This window comes from Hesperophylax consimilis, chromosome 13 (assembly GCF_061612785.1).
Source record: "Hesperophylax consimilis isolate HC1 chromosome 13, BYU_Hcon_1.0, whole genome shotgun sequence".
Taxonomy (NCBI): domain Eukaryota; kingdom Metazoa; phylum Arthropoda; class Insecta; order Trichoptera; family Limnephilidae; genus Hesperophylax; species Hesperophylax consimilis.
Window position 1 is genome coordinate 25,142,613 of NC_142848.1, and position 22,358 is coordinate 25,164,970.

The 22,358-nt window shown below is 36.5% G+C and overlaps 2 protein-coding genes across 2 annotated transcripts in view; one reads left to right on the forward strand and one right to left on the reverse strand.

Moving 5' to 3' along the window:
* Positions 1-13,187, reverse strand: part of LOC149418660 (uncharacterized) — a 241,522-nt gene extending 228,335 nt beyond the window's left edge. The window contains exons 1-2 of the mRNA XM_089639144.1: positions 13,097-13,187; positions 11,087-11,228 (exon numbers count right to left, since the gene is read on the reverse strand). The gene's annotated coding sequence lies outside the window, so the exon portion shown is untranslated. The remainder of the gene's footprint in view (positions 1-11,086; positions 11,229-13,096) is intronic.
* A 1,994-nt stretch (positions 13,188-15,181) lies between these two features.
* Positions 15,182-22,325, forward strand: eEF2 (eukaryotic translation elongation factor 2). The gene is made up of 7 exons (XM_089638911.1): positions 15,182-15,312; positions 15,746-15,960; positions 17,145-17,338; positions 18,566-18,899; positions 19,188-19,557; positions 20,001-20,102; positions 20,585-22,325. The coding sequence occupies exons 1-7, from the start codon at positions 15,310-15,312 to the stop codon at positions 21,899-21,901; spliced, it is 2,535 nt and encodes an 844-aa protein (XP_089495037.1). The 5' UTR covers positions 15,182-15,309; the 3' UTR covers positions 21,902-22,325.
* Positions 22,326-22,358: the final 33 nt, after the last annotated feature.

Consider the following 22,358-nt stretch of genomic DNA (forward strand, 5'->3'; position numbering starts at 1 on the left):
TCGACACAATAATTTACGGAGTGAAGTTGTACTTTCCAATTTTAGTAGATTTGATAAATGGAATGGCAATTTTGATCCATCGTAAAAAAATTAAAGAGTTTGTAACATTCATAATTCAAGTCGATGTGAGGTTCAAAGAAAACAATATTGTGGTTGATCACAATGAAATAACAAAATCAACTTACAAGAGTTTGTTTGTTACCATATCGTGCATTCTTTTGCTATTCGGGGGTAAAGTCCTAGATTCTTTCTTAATTCATGGATTACAGTTTCAAATGGCTTATTTACGGGACATTGTCAAACAGCTCCATGCTATTGTATACCTTTCGGTGATAATGCAAATTTGGGTTGGATTCATCAACATAAGTCATCGATATCATTTGATAAATAGCAAGCTGCAGGAATACATAAAGTCCGATAGAATCCAACTGGCTAATGTGAAGATGCCTAGTAAGATTACTGTGATTCAGCACGAGAAGAGTTTTGTCTTTAAGGGTGGTGATATTGTTCATAGTATCAACAACATGTGCTCCATACACAACGACTTACGAAGTGCGGCTAAAATATTCAATAGAATTTACTCAGTGGTATTCTTAATCATTCTAATCAACACCTTTGTTAGCACAACTTCTAGGTTGTACCTGCTTTTGCCTGGGACATTCACCGCTTATACAGCAGTAAAAGTATTTGCTAATATGATATATTTCAATGGATTGACTTTCTACATCATAAGAGCGGCTCGTGTTATCACACAAGAGGTATTAAATACAACAAAAAACATTTGATATTGCTAATACTAGAGTAGTCTTTCCATACTTTCTTAGCCATAAGCTTGGACAGCTTGGGACAACCAGCAATACTTAAATAGTGCTAACCCCTTGGGCAATTTCGGGAGATATTCTTCACAGACAACAAATATTCTTTTAACCCTCTAAGGCTTTTTGGTAGATATATCTCCCAGCCATAAAAGATATGCTATCTCATTTTGTATTTCGGTGAGAAATATGATTTAAACAGTGTTGGTCAGAATGCATTAAAAATTTACCATTAACGATTCCGAAAATTTTGAAATACTTTTATGAAACAATATATAATAATAAAGTAAAGTTACAATAATTTTTATAATGCCTTTGTCAAATTAAATATGTTTTTTAGTTTCGTGTAAAGCAGTAATAACAGTTTACACGATAAAAACCATTGGTAAGCGACTTTAAAAACTTTGTTTGCGTTCAAAATTATGAATTGCACATGTCGATTTGTAATACTAAAATCTGAAAGAGTCTTTCGGCTGCTTTCAAGAACAGTATTTTATTTAGAAAAGATAGATGGTCCAGATAAAAAAAAATATTTTTTTATCAAAGAGTCCCCCTTTGATTTTTTTTGGTACAATTTGGTCAAATTTTGATCGAAAATCAAAGGATCCTTTGATAACCATAAGCCCCTTTGATTTTGGCCAAAACAAACCGATTTCCGAGGGTGAACACAATTAAACACTTAGTAAACATTAAAACTTATATTTATTATTACTATTGGTAAGCAAAAAATCACTTTTTAACATATTTGGCACTAGATGCTACTGCTTTAAATAATCGCTTATTGCTTGAAATTGTATCTTTAAATCCAGTGCAACTGACATTTAAATTGAAGAAAGCACATAATTCGCTTTTTACGGTATTTACACCTAGTAGATTTCTTTCTTCAGTCCATACATTACTCATTACACTAAAAACTCTTTCTACGAAGGCATTAGAGACGGGTACACTGCACACATATTGTACCATTTTCAACAGGTTTGAGCAAGTCTTGCTACCACCCGCCAGAATCTCTCACGGCTTTTGCTCTGTAAATTATCTCGTAAGTCAGGTATATATATTATATTATGTCGCGTATTTTCAAAAAAAAACGGACATTCTATTGTTCGGTTTTCCAAAATTTTCTAGACAAGACAGCCGTTTAAAAAACCGTACTGTTCGGTCCAAAACCGGACATCTGGCAACCCTACATGTAGGTCGCGGCCTGTTTGAAAAATAGGCAAAGCGGCCCCTCTGCTGAAAAAGTTGTGCATCACTATCATAAATTTACAACCTGCAGGGTTGTAAGTACTCGTAACTAGGTACCTTCATAAACATATTTATTGGTTTTTAAAACAAAATTGACGTTGAGTTGTAATACAAAAGAAAACGTAAAAGGGAACAAATTTGCGAAGCTCAAATTTCGCATGACTTTCTCCGAATTTGTGACAATTTTACATAGTGCCCGATAGGAATGGTTCAAATAGCCGACAATCTTACACAGGTAGTGCCATAAAAATATGAATCCGTCCCTAACGGGATAGGAAATCCAGCCGCCAAGGGTGTTATGCCACCCCTTTGTTACTACTTACTTCGAGAATAATTCTTCGAGAACTCTTTTCAGACCCATTCACGTATTCAGAAAATGTGTTGACAAAAATATTTACACGGTATATCAGTGAATCGACCTCGTTATAACAGTCAACAATTATATGAAGATAAGCCTGCACTAAAATATTGTTTTGTAATTGTTAATTATAGCCGTTAACTCGCTATTGCCGTGATCGTTATAACCAAGTTCGACTGAACGTTAAAAAACAGCGAATTTATCTAGAAACAAGCGAAGTGCGAAAATATTTTCTGCCGAATCTGCATTCTGCCTGTACCATCTTTGGGGATGCTGTGTGGAGGGCCCTCTTAAGGAGAGGTAGCTCTAGGAAGGAAAAAGGTACGAGGGTGGGTAGGAATCTGGGGTCTGTGTCCAGATATGTCGGTCTGTGATGGGTCGAGATAGTTCTGCTGGGGAGGTCAAAAAGTCTCCCTCAACCAATACGCACGCAGTAGGTGGGTAGACGTATCCGTCGCCAAAACCTATACAAACCTCACATGAACCCGGGCACCCCTGCTAAGTCACCAAACGTAGCAAACCACTTGGGGTAATCTATGGCAAAGGTGTTGTTTGTCCAATAAACGGTTCCCGGGGCGGCGGTACCCATACACGCCTTCCAAAATTTGATCATGAATTTAATTACTAATCTGTCTATGAATTTGATTGACTTTGTATTTGATTATGAATTTCACTATAAATTTGATTATGAAATGGATTATTTTAATTATGAATTTGATGTAAATTTGTACAATATCAATTAATTTTAAACTAAATTAATCTCAAATCGAAACTACCTACACCGCACACCTATTATTTAAAAAATATATAGGTATGCATATATATGTTATGGTTAAGGTTTTCACGGGTGTAAGATGTAGAATAATGTTCTCGGTTTACCCGCGTAAAGTAGTCGCGCGAAAGCGTTCAGTTTGAGACGAAATTCAGGACATAAGGCCTCTGAAGATGGACTGTGAGATCTGTCCGAAACGTCAGAAATTAAAAAGTCCTTTTAAGGACTGCTTTACGCGGGTAAACCGAAAACATTATTCTACATGCATATATATATATATATACAGGGTGTCCGGAAACTCGTAGTACAAGCGGGAAACTGGTGAATCTACATCACATTTGGAGTCGATTTTGTAGTATATTTTTTTTTTATTTGAGCTTTCGTTATCGAGTAAATCGAGTTTGAAGTTGATTTTTTTTTTTTTTTTTTTTTTTTTTAATCAAATTCTTATAAATTATTACTGAAGATCAAAGTACCCAACTAATTAAAACTATTTGAAAGTAAAACAAATGAAGAAACTCGGATTTGAAGCATTATTTTGAAATCACCCTTCATTTAACCCGGTGTAATCATAAAATATTTCTGCTCTGCAGGGTTAAAACATCTGTTATTCAACCCTAAACACCAGAAAAAACTTTAACCCTAAAATAGCCGAAAAATATTTTTTTTTGGTTTTTTTTTTTTTTGAAAATGCTCAAATTAAAAAACTTTATGTTTTTTTGGGTTCCCCATGTGGTGTAGATTCTCCAGTTTCCCGCTTGTACTACGAGTTTCGCGGATGCCATTTTTGGTTTTCGTACACAGGCGGCGGTACCACTCAAGGCGGTTCTGGTAAAAAAAAAAAACTTGCTCTAAAAATCTATGCAATTCATTCGTTATGATTCACACGAGTGGATTATGTCAAAATGTTTCATTCGAGACGATTCATTTGAGTCATTCATAATGCAGATCCGTACATATGGGAGTTGTTTAAATGATTTTGAAAACTTATAATCTAAGTAAGAAATTTCAGTAAAATTCTTTATATTTTTCTCCAGAGATAAATTCACAGCAAATCTAGTAGAGTTGCCATGTTTCATATTATTTCAAGTTTAACGCAGTTGTCTTGTCAAAGTCAAGAGTCCTCGCCCAATATAAACTAATATAAAAACAAAACAATCCAATCTAATAAAATGGTCTATGTTTGTGATGACTACTAACGCATTAAATAGATTACAAAGTTGGACAAGCTGTCAATTACTAATACGCATTATTGATTTACTTAGAGATATAAATAAAACCATCATGAAAATGACTAATAATTGATGTGTTGATATTATTGAAATAACATAATAACATAGAAGATAAAAAAAAGGTGATTAAAGAAAAAGAGTGCTTATTCCGCAGTGGTTGTTCACAACTCATCGGGATAACTTACAAACAGCTCGTAACCCTACATCAAATAATATCAACGGGTTCAGCAAGAAATGACTGCTAAATCAGATGTGGACATAGTCGACAGCATTCTGCCAATATACAGAATGTCTAAATTAGTTGGCCTAGCTCCATATACCATCAACAAAAAGAATGGCATAACTTCTTTAAAAGTATCCTGGAAAGATATGTTATATAGTGCCATTATGATCGGTTCATTGCTTTACCTAAACCCCACGATTCATTCGGTTTTAGACAATCCCGTAGAGACATCGCAAGAATTTGACTTGATAATTTACGGAGTGAAGTTATATTTTCCAATAATAGTCGATCTGTTAAGCGGACTCGCTATTTTGTTCCATCGCAACAAATTCGAAGAATTTTTCACGTCCATGCTTCAAATTGACGAAAGATTCAAAGAAAATAATATTCTGATCAATCACAAAAAATTAAGAAAAACGACTTACATCAGTTTATTCATTAACTTTTTGTGTATCTCCACATTATTTATAACAAAAAATATTGGTACTTTGTTGGAGTACGGCGTACAGCCCATCAGCGTGTACCTGTTAGATCTCATCCTTGAACTTCATGCGTACGTGTACTTGTCGCTGATAATGCAAATATGGATCGGCCTCATCAACATAAGCAACCGATATCATCTGATCAATAGCACACTACGAGCGTACATAAAGGTTGACAGAATCCGACTAGCGAATACCAAGATCCATAGCGAGATTACTGTGAATCAACACGAGAAGAGTTTTTGCGTTAACCGCGATGATATCATTCATAGCATTCACAACTTGTGCTCCATACATAACGACTTGCAACGCGCGGCTAAGATATTCAATAATATTTATTCTTTGGTGTTGTTATTAATTCTAACCAGTACCTTTGTTGGTATAGTCTCCAGGTTGTATCTCCTATTGCCAGGGACGGATACCATTTGGTCAGCAACAAAAATAATTGCCAATATGTTATATTATAATGGGTTGAATTTCTACATTGTAAGAGCAGCTCATGTTATCACACAAGAGGTAAAAAATACATACTGATTATAACAGGTTTTTGAAATATACTCTCTCCGCTGAATGTCTATAGATTTCCAGGATGTATATTCAGACAACAATGCCTACCAACATACTTCCAATCCTCTTATTTGCTACTTCAAAATCATCATTTTTTACATGGCAAAAAGTGATATTCTTCTCTACATGCATTTTTGGCAGCAGGGATCATTATTAATTATTTCTTTTTTAAATTATTATCAAAATATTAATTATTTTTACAATACTAATGCGTACTTGATCGAATAGAGTTGAATTTGGTTTAAATTAATATTTTATTGTAGTTACTCCCAAAACTGTATAAAATTTCTATTCTATAATAAAACCTTTATGTACTAGAATAATAAAGATGATTATTACACATCAATGTAAATGAATAGTGTCTGGGTTAGATTTTGAGAATAGATTAGCGCTGCTTGCCATGCTTTAAGATTAACATCACCTTGATGAAGTCTTTTTACCACAATAAATTATTTTAACTTTACAAACCATCCAAAATTGATAAATTTGTCAAAAACCACTGGTAAATTTTACACAATGATAATCTACATATGAGTATGTCTAAATATCTGCCCAATTACTAGGCTGATTAAACTTTGATTAGTACCAAGTGATTTGTGACGAGTGTTAACTTATCTTTATTATATATATAATAAAATGACACGTTGTAGTGCTAACCAGGGCCGGCCCTGAGCCATAAGGCGCCTGGCGTGGGAAAATTTTTAGCACCCCTTGTCAATATCAGTAGACATCAAGGTAGGTGATCAGTGTAATCAATAATATTAGAATGGTTTGCATTTTTGTGTAGCGCCGTTAACATTAAAAATAATCTCAAGGGTGATGTGTTACGACTTGTTAGTTGTTAGGTATTATTAGCGTCTTGGTGCCTTGACAATAAGGCGCCCGGAGCGGACTGCTCCAATTGCACCCGCATAGGGCCGGCCCTGGTGCTAACTTAACTGCATAGTAAATATTAAGATGTTTACACTCTGTGCACTGATCACTTCACTTGCCAATAAAGATTACAATTTCTTTTTTTCAGTCAAGTTTGACAGGACTTCTTGTACACCGGATATACAACAAAAATAGTACTGCTGATTGGAGTAAATATGTATGCAATTAGTAAATAAATACATATATATTTAATTTTTTGTGTGAAACCGCACAAGAGTCCCAACTGCTCTCAACCATCTGGAGCCAGTGAGACTGTGGCACCCCCAATTGGGGTATGTTGTGGGGAAGGAGATGGAGTAGAGGAAGGTGGGGAAGTACCTGGCTATTCAGATCTGGTGACCAAACACGGCCAAAGCCATTTCAAGCAATGTTTCAATTCTGAATGGTGGTCTTACACCAAGGCGATACCGAGAGTATCTTCCACTCTGGAACGTGCCGCAAATTTACTATATTTTATAAAAATTTACTTGCGCACGCCGGGATTTGAACTCGCAACCTCTGTCTTGCTAGTTGAGAGCATTACCCCTGGACAACAGAGGCCGTCAATATATACTTGGAAGATGTTTTCTTTTCTTAAATTATTTCTTATTTTAATGTTTACAAACACAAATTATGCGTTATGAATATTAACATAATAATCTACGCATTCTCAGATGGCGCTAATTTAATTATTTTAGGAAAAAACACTTGTAGCAAGTTATTCTTCAAAATTTGAAGATTTACACACGGACGCACGCAATATGAATAAATAGTTTTTTTATATAAAAACTTAATTTTTCCAAGAAAGGCATACAAACGCAATATTGAATTGAATCACCGATACAATATTGTATTTGTTTGCATTTCTTGAAAGAATTGAAATTTTACATGGAAAAAATTAATTATTCATATGCCGTGTGTACATGTGTAAACAAACAATTTTTCTTAATAATTTAAAGCATAACTTGCAACAAGTGATTTTCTTAAAATAATTAAATTAGCGCCATCTATGAACATTTGTGAATAATTTTAAGTTTAAATTTTGATATTTGTTTCAATTATAAAATTTGCTTTTTCAGTTGAGGGTATATTCTTTACAACTGTTTCATCAAAAGGTCATCATATCAGCCTGCGGAATGATTGATTTCGATTATTCAATCCTACTTTCTGTGAGTGCATACAAAATATAAATCTTTTTTTTTATTGTGAAAGTGGAATACTCAATGTGAAAGTTTAAAATTACAGTAATTTTTATAAAGACCACCACTATTGTAAAAAATGTATGACGAGGAATAATTATTTTACTTTTTCTTTTTGCCGGGACTGATATTTTCTGAAAGTTTTGTACAACATTGATAACCCAACCAAGAAAATAAGTACTGGAAGTTAAGATCTCGCTATACATTTGTTTTGCCGAAATTTTAATTAAATGAAATTCCTTTAATAGAAAAAAATCGCAAAGTAAGCTCAAAAAATTATGAAAAACACGTTTGTTCTGTTATTTCATATGTTATAAGCATGAAAAAATTTACAGTATATCTTTAAATGTAACTAAAGCATTCGTCAAGAGATTTTTGCTCTATTTCAAAGGAGTTGTGTTTTATTAAATATTTTCACCATTTTCGCTTAATTATTATCATTTTTTTTAATATTAGCGCGCTTCCTCTAACATTCGTATTTATATATCTCCCTTTCAAACCATCTTTAAACGCTTGCTATGGGGCCTTAATGTAAAATAAGTATAACAAATTATTATAAGCATTAATTACTAACCTGAAATATCCATACAAATTGAAAATATCACACGAGTAAAAATAAATGCGGCCGATGGGAATTAATTAATGATTATAATAATTTGTTATCCTTAATGCATAAAAACCTTGTCTTGTAAACATTAGATTATCATTAAAAAATAATAAAATAAGTATAATAATAATAAATTGTAAGGCAAATGTGACAAAAATGGTCAAATTCTGTAGACCTGCATTTCTTTTCAATTTTATTGATGATTATAAATTTTATTTCATATATTTTCAGATTGGTGGAGCCATCACTAGCTATTTGGTTGTTCTCTACCAATTCACACAAGCCACTTAAACTGTAGATTCTAACTGAAAACATATATAAATCCTTAATTTTGGATTTTTTCGACCATAGCTGTGAGAAAACAATTCAGAGATATTATAATAAAATGGCATAACCTAATTAAGCAGCAAACTAACAAGCGTTTGCTTTGCATTACTGGATGAAGATCTATCGAAGCTGCATCAATTTTCCTAGGTTTTTTTCTGACGTACAAAACCATACAACCATAAAAAAGAGAAATGAGTAATTCGCGTTTAAAGATTTCAAGAAACCTCTCTCGCCGTGACATTTTTCGAATCACATAGATCCAAAATCCAGCTAAGATATTATGCATATTTAAAAAAAATGTTTTTTTTTTTTTTTTACAGTATTACCGCACAAGAGTCCCAACTGCTCCCGTCTGGAGCCAGTGAGACTATGGCATCCCCAATTGGGGTATGTTGTGAGGCTGAGGGTATTGGGGAGGGGAGGGAGATGGGGAAGAGGAAGGTGGGGAAGTACCTGGCTATTCAGATCTGGTCACCAAACACGGCTAAAGCCATTTCAAGCAACGTTTCAATTCTGAATGGTGGTCTTACACCAGGGCGATACTGAGAGTATCTTCCACTCTGGAACGTGCCGCAAATATACTATATTATTTTAAATTAATTAATTGTGAAATAACACAAATTAATCAAATAAAATTTATTTGCGCACGCCGGGTTCGAACCCGCGACCTTCGGATCTGTAGTCAAAAGCGTATACCACTAGACCACGCCGGCCGTCGTCATGTGGATGCATAGTGTAATCGAATAAGCGATGTTATAACAAAACTATTTGCCTTTTTGGCCAGACAGTTTGGACTTTGCTACGTTTCTTCTATTCAAAGAGATTACTACGCAGGAGTACCCAACAGCCCAGGACTAATAGAGGGTGTTTGGGGGTAAATTTCGCTAACGTCGGGAGGTGTGGTTCTACTTTACGTGATGGTAGAAGTAAAAAAGAAAAATAACTTTTTTCGAAATTCCAATGTTTATTTTCCCGTACAAAAATATTTTTCCATATTTAATTATTGAAGACAATATTAGCGATTCCTAAACGAAAATCTGAAACAGAAAAAGATACGGTCACATCTAGGACTCGAACCCACGACCCTTGCCTTGCCGGGGCACCGCTCTACCAACTGAGCTAATGTGACCCTATCTCCTTTAACTGTATCATACTTCGAATAAGAACTACCAACATTGTCTTCATTTTTCTCACCGCACATTTTTATTGACAACTATTTTTATTTATGATCGCAAGATTCAAACCGAACTAAGAATATTTATTTTCTACTTGTACTATCATGTAGAATCACTTTACCCAGACACCGTGTATCTCAAATTTAGGGAATCGAATAAAAAGCTGGAGGAGTTAGACTATGGTTGTGGCTCCGTAATTTGCTGAAGAATTATGCTAACCTCTGTAGCTGGCTAGCTACCGCATTAGCTTTTTTGAAGGGTAGACAGACAACACATCAATTACACTGAGTGTTTTTTATCAACGAATGAAATCTTCTGTATTACGTGAACTCAAATAACGCCTTAAATATACTATAAATACATTGTCCTACTCTACAACTGATGAGGTTGGCCTATATTGAACTCTGTGAAGATTGTTTGTCCTCTGTTTAACTCGACCGCTTCGTTAGCGATCTTAGGAAAATATCTTCATGTAGGACGCGTGCACTGATATTGGTTTATTGATCTCCTTATAGTTTTTAATTTATTGAAATAAGTTTTCAATCAATTTAATAATTAATCATTGAAGAAAAAATAATCAAAATGGCAGCCTAAAAAATATAGGAATTAATGATTAATCAATTAATTAATTATTGAAGATATTACTAGTATGTAATTCTTAAATTTAAATATTATGAGATCTTTAAAAATGGCCGAATATAACTAGGTCTCAGTAGTTCAATTGGGAGAGTGTTGTCCTGGTAAGAGAGAGGATCTGGATTCAATTCCCAGTTCCGACCATTACCTTTACATTTTTTTTTAATTTCATATTTCATGTTAACTCAATGACTGTATATTGTATTCATAATATGTATTATTTAATGTTGTATATTTGCACCTCAATACAAAGCGGGAGGTACTCTGTGTCTTACCGGCTAGTGACACTATACATGAATGCCTTTAGCTATATTTAGCGACCAGTTTTACACAGCCAGGTTCCTTCCAATATTCTTCTTCCCCCATCTCCTTTCCTTCCCTTCAGCTTAGCAACTTATTTGAACTTGGAGAAGCAAAACTTCAATTGACTCCCGGTAGCTGTAGTTGGTAACTCTTGTATGGCTTCAAACATTACACATTTAAAATAAAAGACATTGTCCATTGTTATGATAGTGGGAAAAATGTATTTTTCCTACCTTAAATTTTGCACTCCGTCGATGGTTGCCTTTCTGTTGCACTATCCAATTGCACTACTCAATTGCACTACACAATTGTACTACACAGTTGCACTACACAATTTTAGTTTAAGTTCACTACACATTGACGAAAACAATTTACCTAATCAAAAAAAAGATAAAATATTAACTGCAACACTTAATAGGCACAGATTATGGAAATTACACTTTGTTTCAACTTAATTACTACAATAAACAATTATTTACGTTGGGAGAGATGGTAAAAGATGCCTTATAGTTCCATTTTTATTCAATCAAAGTTCAAAATTTACCTTGTAAAACAATCCCTTTGTCACCATTTTGGAATTTTTTGTATAATAATGAAAATATGAATAGGTAGAAATGAATGTATGAATAGGTAGTGCAATGCAATACATTCCATATTTTAAATAACAGACAAATAATAAGAATACACAAATAGGCAATTTGTAATAGAAGTGAAAAATGTGTGCAAGCACCCGTTTATGGAGGATATTTGAACATCTCCCTTCTTCAGAGGGCCATCAGGGGGGACTCCATCCAGGCAATCATGGCAGTGATAATAGTGTTATTTGATTGGCGTAATCTGCGCCATAAGCATTCATTTCTATGTTCCCGATGGTTATCTCCGTCACCGACAACATAGACTTTTCTATCTCCCAGCCTGCAGGACCAACTTGCCAATAGTCATGCCTGTGGGGAGAGTAATCTTTCTGTTGAACAGAATCAATTCGGATATCGACATTTTTAGCATCAATGAAGCTTCCTTTAAAAGGCAAGCTCTATTATTACTGGTATAGTTGATATACACACTGTTTTTCTTATTACCAAATTTATTTTAAAAACGCATTCAAATTAACAATTTTGTAATGTTTTTAAAATGAATAAAGTGAATTGAATTGAATTTGAAGCATCCCATGTGGTAGCGGAGAAGCTCTTTGAAATAGTGCACTCGTCCCTCCAGGAACATTTCCATAGCGCTGCAGTATCTCGGTAGGCGGAATAGTTAACGATAAGCATTATTGTAAGCGACTTTTAGCTATGCTATTAGAATGCTATGTAATCTACCCACAGTTCCGATGTGTACAGCGAAGTGCAGAATGCGTTTAATAGTATCCTTTTGACATTTGTACTGCAAAATTGAAAACATCTTGACAGCATACCTGCTCTAACGGATATCGCTCTTCTTTGTTTGTCCATATCCTCGATGTCTTTCAGGTCGTCTGTGATAATACGTCCCAGGTATTAGACACTATGATTAACATTCATTTTCCTTCGAAAAACTATTTAGTGACTCTTGCCAAAGTTTCATTTTAATTTAAATATGCATAAATTACTTAATTAACCCAAACTAAAAACCTTTTTTGTGAATGTAAATAGTTGTTTCTTATGGTAATTGTTGTGTAATTTCTATAATCTGTTCCTAAAAGTGTGGTAGTTATGGAAATATAGATATTGTTACAGAGGCTCTATGAATGGATACTTGTACTTTGTATTTTATTATATTTAGTTGACTAAATAATTACTAAAGAAGGAGGTAGCAATAAAGTTAAAATAATATGTACAAATAAATCACTAATATACCTTTAAGGCCGTTAAAATCTCAAATAATTACTAGATGATTATTAGGAAATGTTCGTTGGCGGTGTGTAGGTGCCTAGAAAATAAAATAAATATTTTTAGGGAAACGATACAGTTGGAATAATAAAAAATACATATGTACATGAGTATCAATAAATAGGACCAGTATTATATAATGACTACAAGTGCATGTTAAGTTATGAAATTGGGATTCAATAAAGGTTGTCATAAAATAATCAAGATATTTTAATCATCATCCTGAAAATTTTCTAAAAATCATAGAATTCTACACAGAATTAAAAAAATTTAACAAAACTAAACATCAATCGCACATTTCGTGGTAATTATAAATGGCCAACAATATACATATTTAAAAAGGATATTAATTAAATAGGTTGCTTTTGGTAGAACTTGCGATCACGAAGACGAAGTGGTATTCAGTGTTTTCACGGTTACAACTTTTATTTATTATTGTTTGTAAATCTAAACGTCAAACCTAAAGCGCGCCAAAATTTGACATTTCTTCTGTACTTTTTTTAAAAAGCCATAGATATAATTTTATATTGAAATAATTTTGCATAGAAAAAAATTCTATCATTGTCATAGAGATGAAAAACATTGTGTAGAGTTTTGATAATATGGTGGAAAACTTTTTAAACTAACCATCAAACCGTTCTAGACAGGATAGGCAGAGAGCACGGACAGACAACTAGGTCTTGACACACACTCCTTGCCTCATTCACATACATATATAATCTTCTATTATTCTGACTCTTGCCATGGCTCGACTAAAGTAACTAGTTCACTTGATCTTGCCAAGTCTTCCTCGGGCATCCCCTACTTGCGCTACCATTTACATTTGTGTTATATATTCTCCTTACACTGCTTTCTTCGCTCATTCGCTCTACATGCCCAAACCATCTAAGCGTCCCTTTCTTAATCTTACTCATTACGCTTACATCAATCTTGCATTCTTTGCGGATCTCCACATTTCTTACACGATCATACATGATTTTAAGTATTCAGTCTTGTAATAGGAATTGACAAGGTATCCTATTATCGGGCAATGTAGCCCAACATTGTTATGTTTGGCCTTTTCTGGTCGACTTACTGCTCTGTCTCTGTCTTGCCGGTGGAGTCGCTCAGCTATTATTATGGCAATATTGCCGGGTCGAACCTATGTCCGTCATATTATGATCGTCTCCCAAGTTTATAAAAGATTGGTGGAGTTATTGATTGTGTTCGTGCTGGTGTATAGTGGATTTGTCTTATGTAATATATTAAGTATTTATGTTACTCTCGTGATAATATTGACAAAACTTGCACACCAAAACCTTGCCGGGCAAGACATGTGTTGGGCAAAAAGCAATGATAGAAAAATTATCTTTTTCGTTTACAGGCACCAAGGAATTATATATAGATACAGTATGGCAAAATATTACACAAATTTAATCGCTTGTAAGCCAACAAATCCATTTGGATAATCAAAAAATCAGTTGTCTGAGCTATTCTGTAGAAACTAATTATGGAAGATTTTTTATCAATATTTGTAAACATAATTTTGCAAAAAAACACATTATTTGTTACGAAAATAAATTCCGCTGACGGCTGCGAAAATTTTGGTTTGACATACCAAGAGTTAAACAATTGCAACCTCAAATGTTAATAACTATTGCAAAATGAATCTACCTATAAGTAGTTTTCCCAGAATATCTTATTATATTCAGAGAAGTTATTATTTTTTGATTGTGCCTTTCGGCATCGGCAGCACCCAAGAAGTTAAAAGGATTTTAATGGCAACACAAAGAAAATGTATGAAATTAAATTTAAAAAAACATATTATGGGTGCATAATAAATATTTTTTTAAACAAAAGGTTTTCAGAAATTGAGAGGTGAGTTTTTTATATTTGAAAATTTATATAAAAAGCTATTTATTAGATGAAAATCAAAATGAATATCATATATTTCATCCACAGATCAAAATTATAAATTTAAAAAAAGCTTATTTTATCAAAATATCGAGTTATGTTGTTTTTTCTTTGTATCGAACTTTCGAACACAAATGAGAAAAAAAATTATGTGTGTATAACAACTTTTAAAGAGTAGCTTGGCGTAACAGGCCATAGGTTACAGGTCACGCATATTTTTTTTAATATATAAATTCATCACTAAACTAAGTCAATAAAAATATTTTTCTATATACAATTATAAAACATTTCAAGTTGCTTGACATAGGAATGTCGTATTGAGATAAAAATAATAGGTTTCTGTGGGGCAAATGAACAGTGATCCCTTTAATAATAAACATGCTTTTAATTTTATTCAACACGTTTTCAGTAAGGCCCTCGTTAATAAAAAATAATAATTTTGGAAAAGAAAAAAAAACCATTCTTAACAAAAAATCCGTAGTCGACTCAGTTTCTATTTTATTTCATGTATGGGGGGCTTTAATATTCTCTTTGGTTTTTGCTGCAATTTGATTGGTCAAAATATATCGACAGTGCTGCTCTCTAGTGCGTTTTCGTTCGTGGCATTTTACATTGCCTTTTCCTTTCCCGGGTTGATCGCCATTAACGGCGTATCGTAATTTTGACTTAGCCAGCGACATCGGAAAACATCCACCATGGTAAGTAATTAAACATGCCGATTTCTGTTTTAAAATAATCAGCAAAGTGTCTTTCATATTATGGTCTATTTATTATTCGCGTCCATGTTACAAAATATGATATTTGAGTCTATTGCACCACCGAGTGAAATCCCAGTTTGAAGTATGAAGATTGAACGTAAGTGTTTTATTCCAGCTGTCGTGACAAAGTGTATTATTGATGCATGCATTTGCATGAAGTTAAAATGTTTTCACGTTCATCAAAGGAAAGTTCTTCGAGTGCTACAAAGTTTACTGGAAAAATGTTTTGTGTTACACGTTGACGTGCACGAGGTCGTGGCCGTTTTCAGCAGTGTAATGTCAAAAGTTTCGCGGGGATCAGAAGGAGTCGTGTGTTACAGTTTCTTCGCCCGTTTGTGCTGCACGTTACTAATGGCGGCGTCCTTTGTTTTAGGTGAATTTCACCGTAGACGAGATCCGTGGCATGATGGACAAGAAGCGGAACATCCGTAACATGTCCGTCATCGCTCACGTTGACCACGGCAAGTCGACCCTGACGGATTCCCTGGTCTCCAAGGCCGGAATCATCGCCGGCGCTAAGGCCGGAGAGACCCGCTTCACCGACACCCGCAAGGATGAGCAAGACAGGTGTATCACCATCAAGTCCACGTAAGTGCACCACTTTCTTATTACACCTGCGTAATTACCCCCCTTGGGCGAAGTCTTTCTTTTCTACCACCCAACCCCAGCGTTTCAGCCACACATTTTTGCACTGAATTTGCAATATGTTCTACATTCCATTTCTCTCCCCATTTTAATCTTTCTTTTTCTTGACTTACTACACAATATTCTTACTTTCGCTGATTTTTTTTATTGAAAACGATTTCTATGATTGAATACCGTACCTCATGTACTTTTATTTACATTTTTAAATGTCACAATATTACACCATCATTATGAAATAAACATTCATCACATGTTCAGATTGATAATAAACTGAGATTACTTGTTGCATACCAATCTAAAATTAGAATAGTATGATTTCTTAAAGTACCTTTCGAAATTAATTCCACTTTTTATCTATTTTATTACCAAATTCCTAGCATACTGATGAAAATAACAAACAGTTTTTAGTCTAGAACAATGTTTTATTTTGTTGGATAGGATGAGCAGTGTGCTTAAAACTGTCATAACTCTGTATTATAAAAATGTAGAAAATTATTAAATATCATAGGGCCATTGGGCATGGCACTCTTTTGAAATTATGAAATATTGATACAAATGTGAATTATTTATAAGTCACTGATGTTGAAACTCAAAATAAACGTAGGAGATCTTCAACAAAAGTGCCTGTGTATATATATATACACAAGGATAAATAAGAAAAAGAAAAGCTCAATCTATTGTTCCTTGTCTATCCTATATTCCTATTTTGACTTTAGTTTGCTGCCATTGATAATAGAAACAAGGGAGATGGGTCCTAACCGTTAATACTATCGGACTGCTTGCCCAATGCGTTGCCAATATTCACATATACCACTGCTAATCGCAACCACGCACAGCAACGCCTTTGTTTCTACTTACACACTAAACACTTCTTTCATTGGCCACCGCTTTGATAGTCTGTGCGGTTTGGTCGTCGCTAGGTTTCAGTTGGCAAATTTCCACGCCATATCTACCTTTGTTTCTATTGTCTGCTCACTGCGTATACTGGCTCAGTACATTCTCAGAGCGTGTATTCGAAGTCCTACCAAAGAGTCCTGGTCAGATCGGGAAAGGAGTACTCCTGACTGGTGCAGCCATACTGTACTTGAGTTTGTACACTATTTGAATGTGTTTATTTTGTATTACAGCGCCATCTCCATGTACTTTGAGCTGGACGAGAAGGATTGCGTGTTCATCACCCACCCTGACCAGCGTGAGAAGTCGGAGAAGGGTTTCCTTATCAACCTGATCGACTCCCCCGGGCACGTTGACTTCTCCTCCGAGGTCACTGCCGCTCTCCGCGTAACTGACGGAGCCCTCGTCGTTGTAGATTGCGTCTCAGGTAACTTCAAATACCTATTTACATATTTAACTATGCTGTCAGGGGGCAAAAAAATGTAAACTGCTGTGCATACAACCAAATCTCATTTTAAAAGTATTAGTTAGGTCCCCCTTTGTCTGCTTGTGTCGATAAGTATGTTAGGATATAATACAAGAAAAATTTCAATGAATGCCCTGTCCTAAAACTAATAAACTTTAAATTTTTATGCCATAGGTTATATTAGTCATAAAAATATATATTGCACAATGTTGTGAAATAATAAATTTTGTATTAATAGGACATCTGTTGAATTTATTTTATATTATGTAATGACTACATGAACTTCCAACAGTGCGATCAGGGAACATGACATCCCCAGTTTTATGAAAGGTTGAAGAAAGCTGTGAGAAGGAAGTTGGAAGAGGATGATGGGAAATCATCCTGCTGTTCACATTTAGTGGCAAAACATGTATAAAGCCATTTCATTAAATATTCAATTCAGTATTTCGTCCGGGGCGATACTGCAATTAGTAATTATCTCCCACTCGAGATAATCGAATGTGTAAATTTACAAAACATATTGAATAATAATAAAGTAATTATGTGTCTTTTATCTTTAGGATTCTCTACGCACTACTCTGCAATCTTGGATTATTTGCATTGTCATCACAATTACATTATTAACAATATTGCAAATTAGGCTAAAATATCTATGTATTCTATTATAAAAATACATCTTCCAGCACAACACGTGCCCCTCCTAGGTTTCCAGGGCGCCCCCTTCCAGGGTGGGGCCTCGCAGCCGAGGATGGTGTGGGCGGTGCTATGGAAGTAGATACAAGAGCCGCACTGGCTAAACGCTATCTCGGGACCTCTATCTTTATGTCCTAGCGGGTTACGCTACGCCAGTATGGCCACAAATACACTGTTTCTTGAAACCCAACAAATAATATGAAATCTTGTCTTAATTTATTTCATGATGGAAATGACATTTTTAGCTGAAAATAGTCTTGACAGAAATAGTAATCGAAAACAGTCATAGATAGCTGTGCAAATGGCATGTTGGCAGAACTCGCCTATAAAGAGTTGCGTTTCTTCAGATTGCCTACTTGTTGATACCCGAGATACAATATGTGGCTTGATGAGTAGTTGGTTATAATGCTTGGAGTTATATTTGCCTCTAAACCCTCCCGCTGCTGCTGGTGGTTTCCAATTCTTTAATACTAATAATGTGATATATTTGTACAGGTGTGTGCGTACAGACTGAGACCGTCCTGCGTCAAGCCATCGCCGAGAGGATCAAGCCCATTGTGTTCATGAACAAGATGGACCGCGCCCTGCTTGAGCTGCAGCTGGACTCGGAGGAACTCTACCAGACCTTCCAGCGCATCGTGGAGAACATCAACGTCATCATTGCCACCTACAGCGACGATTCAGGGCCCATGGGAGAGGTCAGGGTGGACCCCAGCAAGGGATCCGTCGGCTTTGGATCCGGCCTGCACGGGTGGGCCTTCACCCTCAAGCAGTTCTCAGAGATGTACGCTGAGAAGTTCAAGATCGATGTCGTCAAGCTAATGAACAAGTGAGTAGCGATTTACCAATGAAACTAGTCTGCTTTGTATATTATTAATCCGTTACATTGAAACTACCTTAGGACGTTTTGATTTTTTCGGTCCCTTGGAAGACTGAATTTGAAAAATGGCTCAATTAGAAGTTTTTCCGGTCCCTTGGAAAACTTCTTTCAAAGAGTTTCACTATACTATGAAAATTGATAGATGTCAAATTGACAACATTCGGTTGGCAGATCGCATTGATTATTAGGTATATGTATTCTTAAGGAAAAGCTCAATATTGTTTTGTAACATTCCAGGCTGTGGGGAGAGAACTTCTTCAACGGAAAGACAAAGAAGTGGGCACGCATGAAGGAGGCCGACAACAAGCGTTCCTTCTGCATGTACGTGCTGGATCCCATCTACAAGGTGTTCGACTCCATCATGAACTACCGCAAGGAGGAAGTAGACCAGCTGTTGGTGAAGATTGGCGTCACCCTCAAGCACGAGGATAAGGACAAGGATGGCAAGGCCTTGCTGAAGGTGGTCATGCGCACCTGGCTGCCTGCTGGAGAGGCACTGCTGCAGATGATTGCCATCCATCTGCCATCCCCTGTGGTAGCACAGAGGTACCGTATGGAGATGCTGTACGAGGGACCCCATGATGATGAAGCCGCTATGGGCATCAAGGTACTTATATAAACCCATCATATTCTTGTACTTGTGGAACATTCTGTTTGAATAGTAACATTTCACAGATTGTAATTAAGTTGTAAAGCGCACTTGGGGTGAGCTCTCACAAAAACCTCTGTTTTGTGGAAATGTTCCAATCACTATTATTAAGTTTTCGAAACAAGTGGTAGACTTTTTTGTTGTTTGTTTTTGGGGTGTTATGCCGTGTTGCGCATATCACCCCAAAAACAAACAACAAAAATGCTTTTGGCCGTGAGAATCTAAAAACTTACCAAGTTGTAGACATTTCTTACCAGATTTTTTTCCCCCAATATGAAGCTGGTGCTTTATTATATTGACATGAATTGAACCACCAAAACAATGTGCACCAATATTCAACTTGCCTGAATTAAAATGACACATGCTTTAATTTAATACTAATTTGATCGTTTTTCTTCCAGAACTGCGATCCCCTCGCTCCCCTCATGATGTACATCTCCAAGATGGTGCCCACATCTGACAAGGGAAGGTTCTACGCCTTCGGACGTGTGTTCTCCGGAAGGGTAATTACCATATTCTACTCTCCTTTGCATAACCCTTCCCAGACTCGGCTGAATGATGATACAAAATTGCTGATCAATTCTCATGGCTCATCTCACGAGTTTTCCGACAATCAGTGTGCATTCAGTGCCGCTAAAAGGACTACTCACTTTTACAGAGTCATGAACTTGATGATCACAAACCTTTCTGACAGCTTTTCAATTTTCTGCAAATTCTTATTCCAATTTAATATGAAGTCGTGGCTTAACTTATTTAGATAAGTCATAAATTCTATCATTTGTGACCTTGTGCATTATTGAAGTCTGCATGTCAACATGATTATTATGACTCGTAATTTTTATGTAAATAGATAAGAAATTTTATATCTCACAACACATGCTACTAGAATGATAAAACCTTATCTTTGTAGTAATAAAGCTAATTGATTGTCATTGAACCCTTTCTTCAGTCATGCCTTTACTAACAATGGTTGATTTTGTTCCAGGTGTCCACTGGACAGAAGGCTCGCATCCTGGGCCCCAACTTCACCCCCGGAAAGAAAGAAGATGCCTGCGAAAAGACCATTCAGCGCACCATCCTCATGATGGGACGTTACACAGAAGCCATCGAAGATGTGCCCTGCGGAAACATCTGCGGACTGGTCGGAGTCGATCAGTTCCTCGTCAAGACCGGAACCATCACCACATTCAAGGATGCCCACAACATGAAGGTCATGAAGTTCTCCGTATCCCCAGTCGTGCGAGTGGCCGTTGAGCCCAAGAACCCCGCTGATCTCCCCAAGTTGGTGGAAGGACTTAAGCGTCTGGCCAAGTCAGATCCTATGGTGCAGTGCATCATTGAAGAGTCCGGTGAGCACATCATTGCCGGAGCTGGAGAACTCCATCTTGAGATCTGTCTCAAGGATCTGGAAGAAGACCACGCTTGCATTCCCATTAAGAAATCTGACCCCGTTGTGTCATACCGCGAGACAGTCGGAGAGGAGTCTGACCAGATGTGTCTGTCCAAGTCTCCCAACAAGCACAACCGTCTGTACATGAGGTCGCAGCCCATGCCTGATGGTTTGGCTGAGGATATCGATGACGGCAAGGTCAACCCCCGTGATGACTTCAAGACTCGTGCCCGTTACCTGAACGAGAAGTACGACTATGATGTGACAGAGGCCCGTAAGATCTGGTGCTTCGGTCCCGACGGTAACGGCCCCAACGTGCTGATGGATTGCACCAAGGGAGTACAATACCTGAACGAGATCAAGGACTCCATGGTTGCTGGTTTCCAATGGGCTGCCAAGGAGGGAGTACTGGCCGAGGAGAATCTGCGTGGAGTCAGGTTCAACATCTATGATGTTACCCTCCACACTGACGCCATCCATCGTGGTGGTGGCCAGATCATCCCCACCACCCGTCGGTGCTTGTACGCTTGCCTCATCACCGCCCAGCCCCGCCTCATGGAGCCTGTGTATTTGTGCGAGATCCAGTGCCCCGAAGTTGCTGTGGGAGGTATCTACGGAGTCCTCAATCGTCGCCGAGGACACGTGTTTGAGGAGATGCAGGTTGCCGGAACCCCCATGTTCGTGGTCAAGGCCTACTTGCCCGTCAACGAGTCGTTTGGCTTCACTGCTGACCTCCGCTCCAACACGGGAGGACAGGCCTTCCCCCAGTGCGTGTTCGACCACTGGCAGGTGCTGCCCGGAGACCCAGCTGATGTGGGAACCAAGCCCTGGCAGGTGGTGCAGGACATCAGGAAGAGGAAGGGATTGAAGGAGGGACTCCCAGACTTGGCGCAGTATCTGGACAAGCTGTAAATGCTTATTCCTGCTGCCCTAGTAAACATTATTCCAATCAAATTGTACGAGCTCCCAGCCACCTCTCCCACCACCGGAGGAACGCCTGAATACAGCCTAACAACACTGCAGCACGGCGCTATATTCAATATCACATTATATATTATCAAATATATCGAGAAACATACAATTTGTTTTTACTTGTAACAAATATTTTTATTTCTTTTTTTATAATTTGAAGGCAGTTAAGTTGCGCGGGACACACTTATAATATTGGCCGACCATCGCTTCAAATCTGCCGCCTAAAACATCTCTTTTACTTACGTCATCTGACGACCAGAGCCAATGTAATGTTAATTTATTAAATTTTAATAAGCAAAATGGTGGTGTACATTGTCCTTTTGTACATTAATCTGTTGTATTAAAGAAAACATCAAAACAGAAATATATCTTTTTAACACAACTCCTTGGAGTTAAT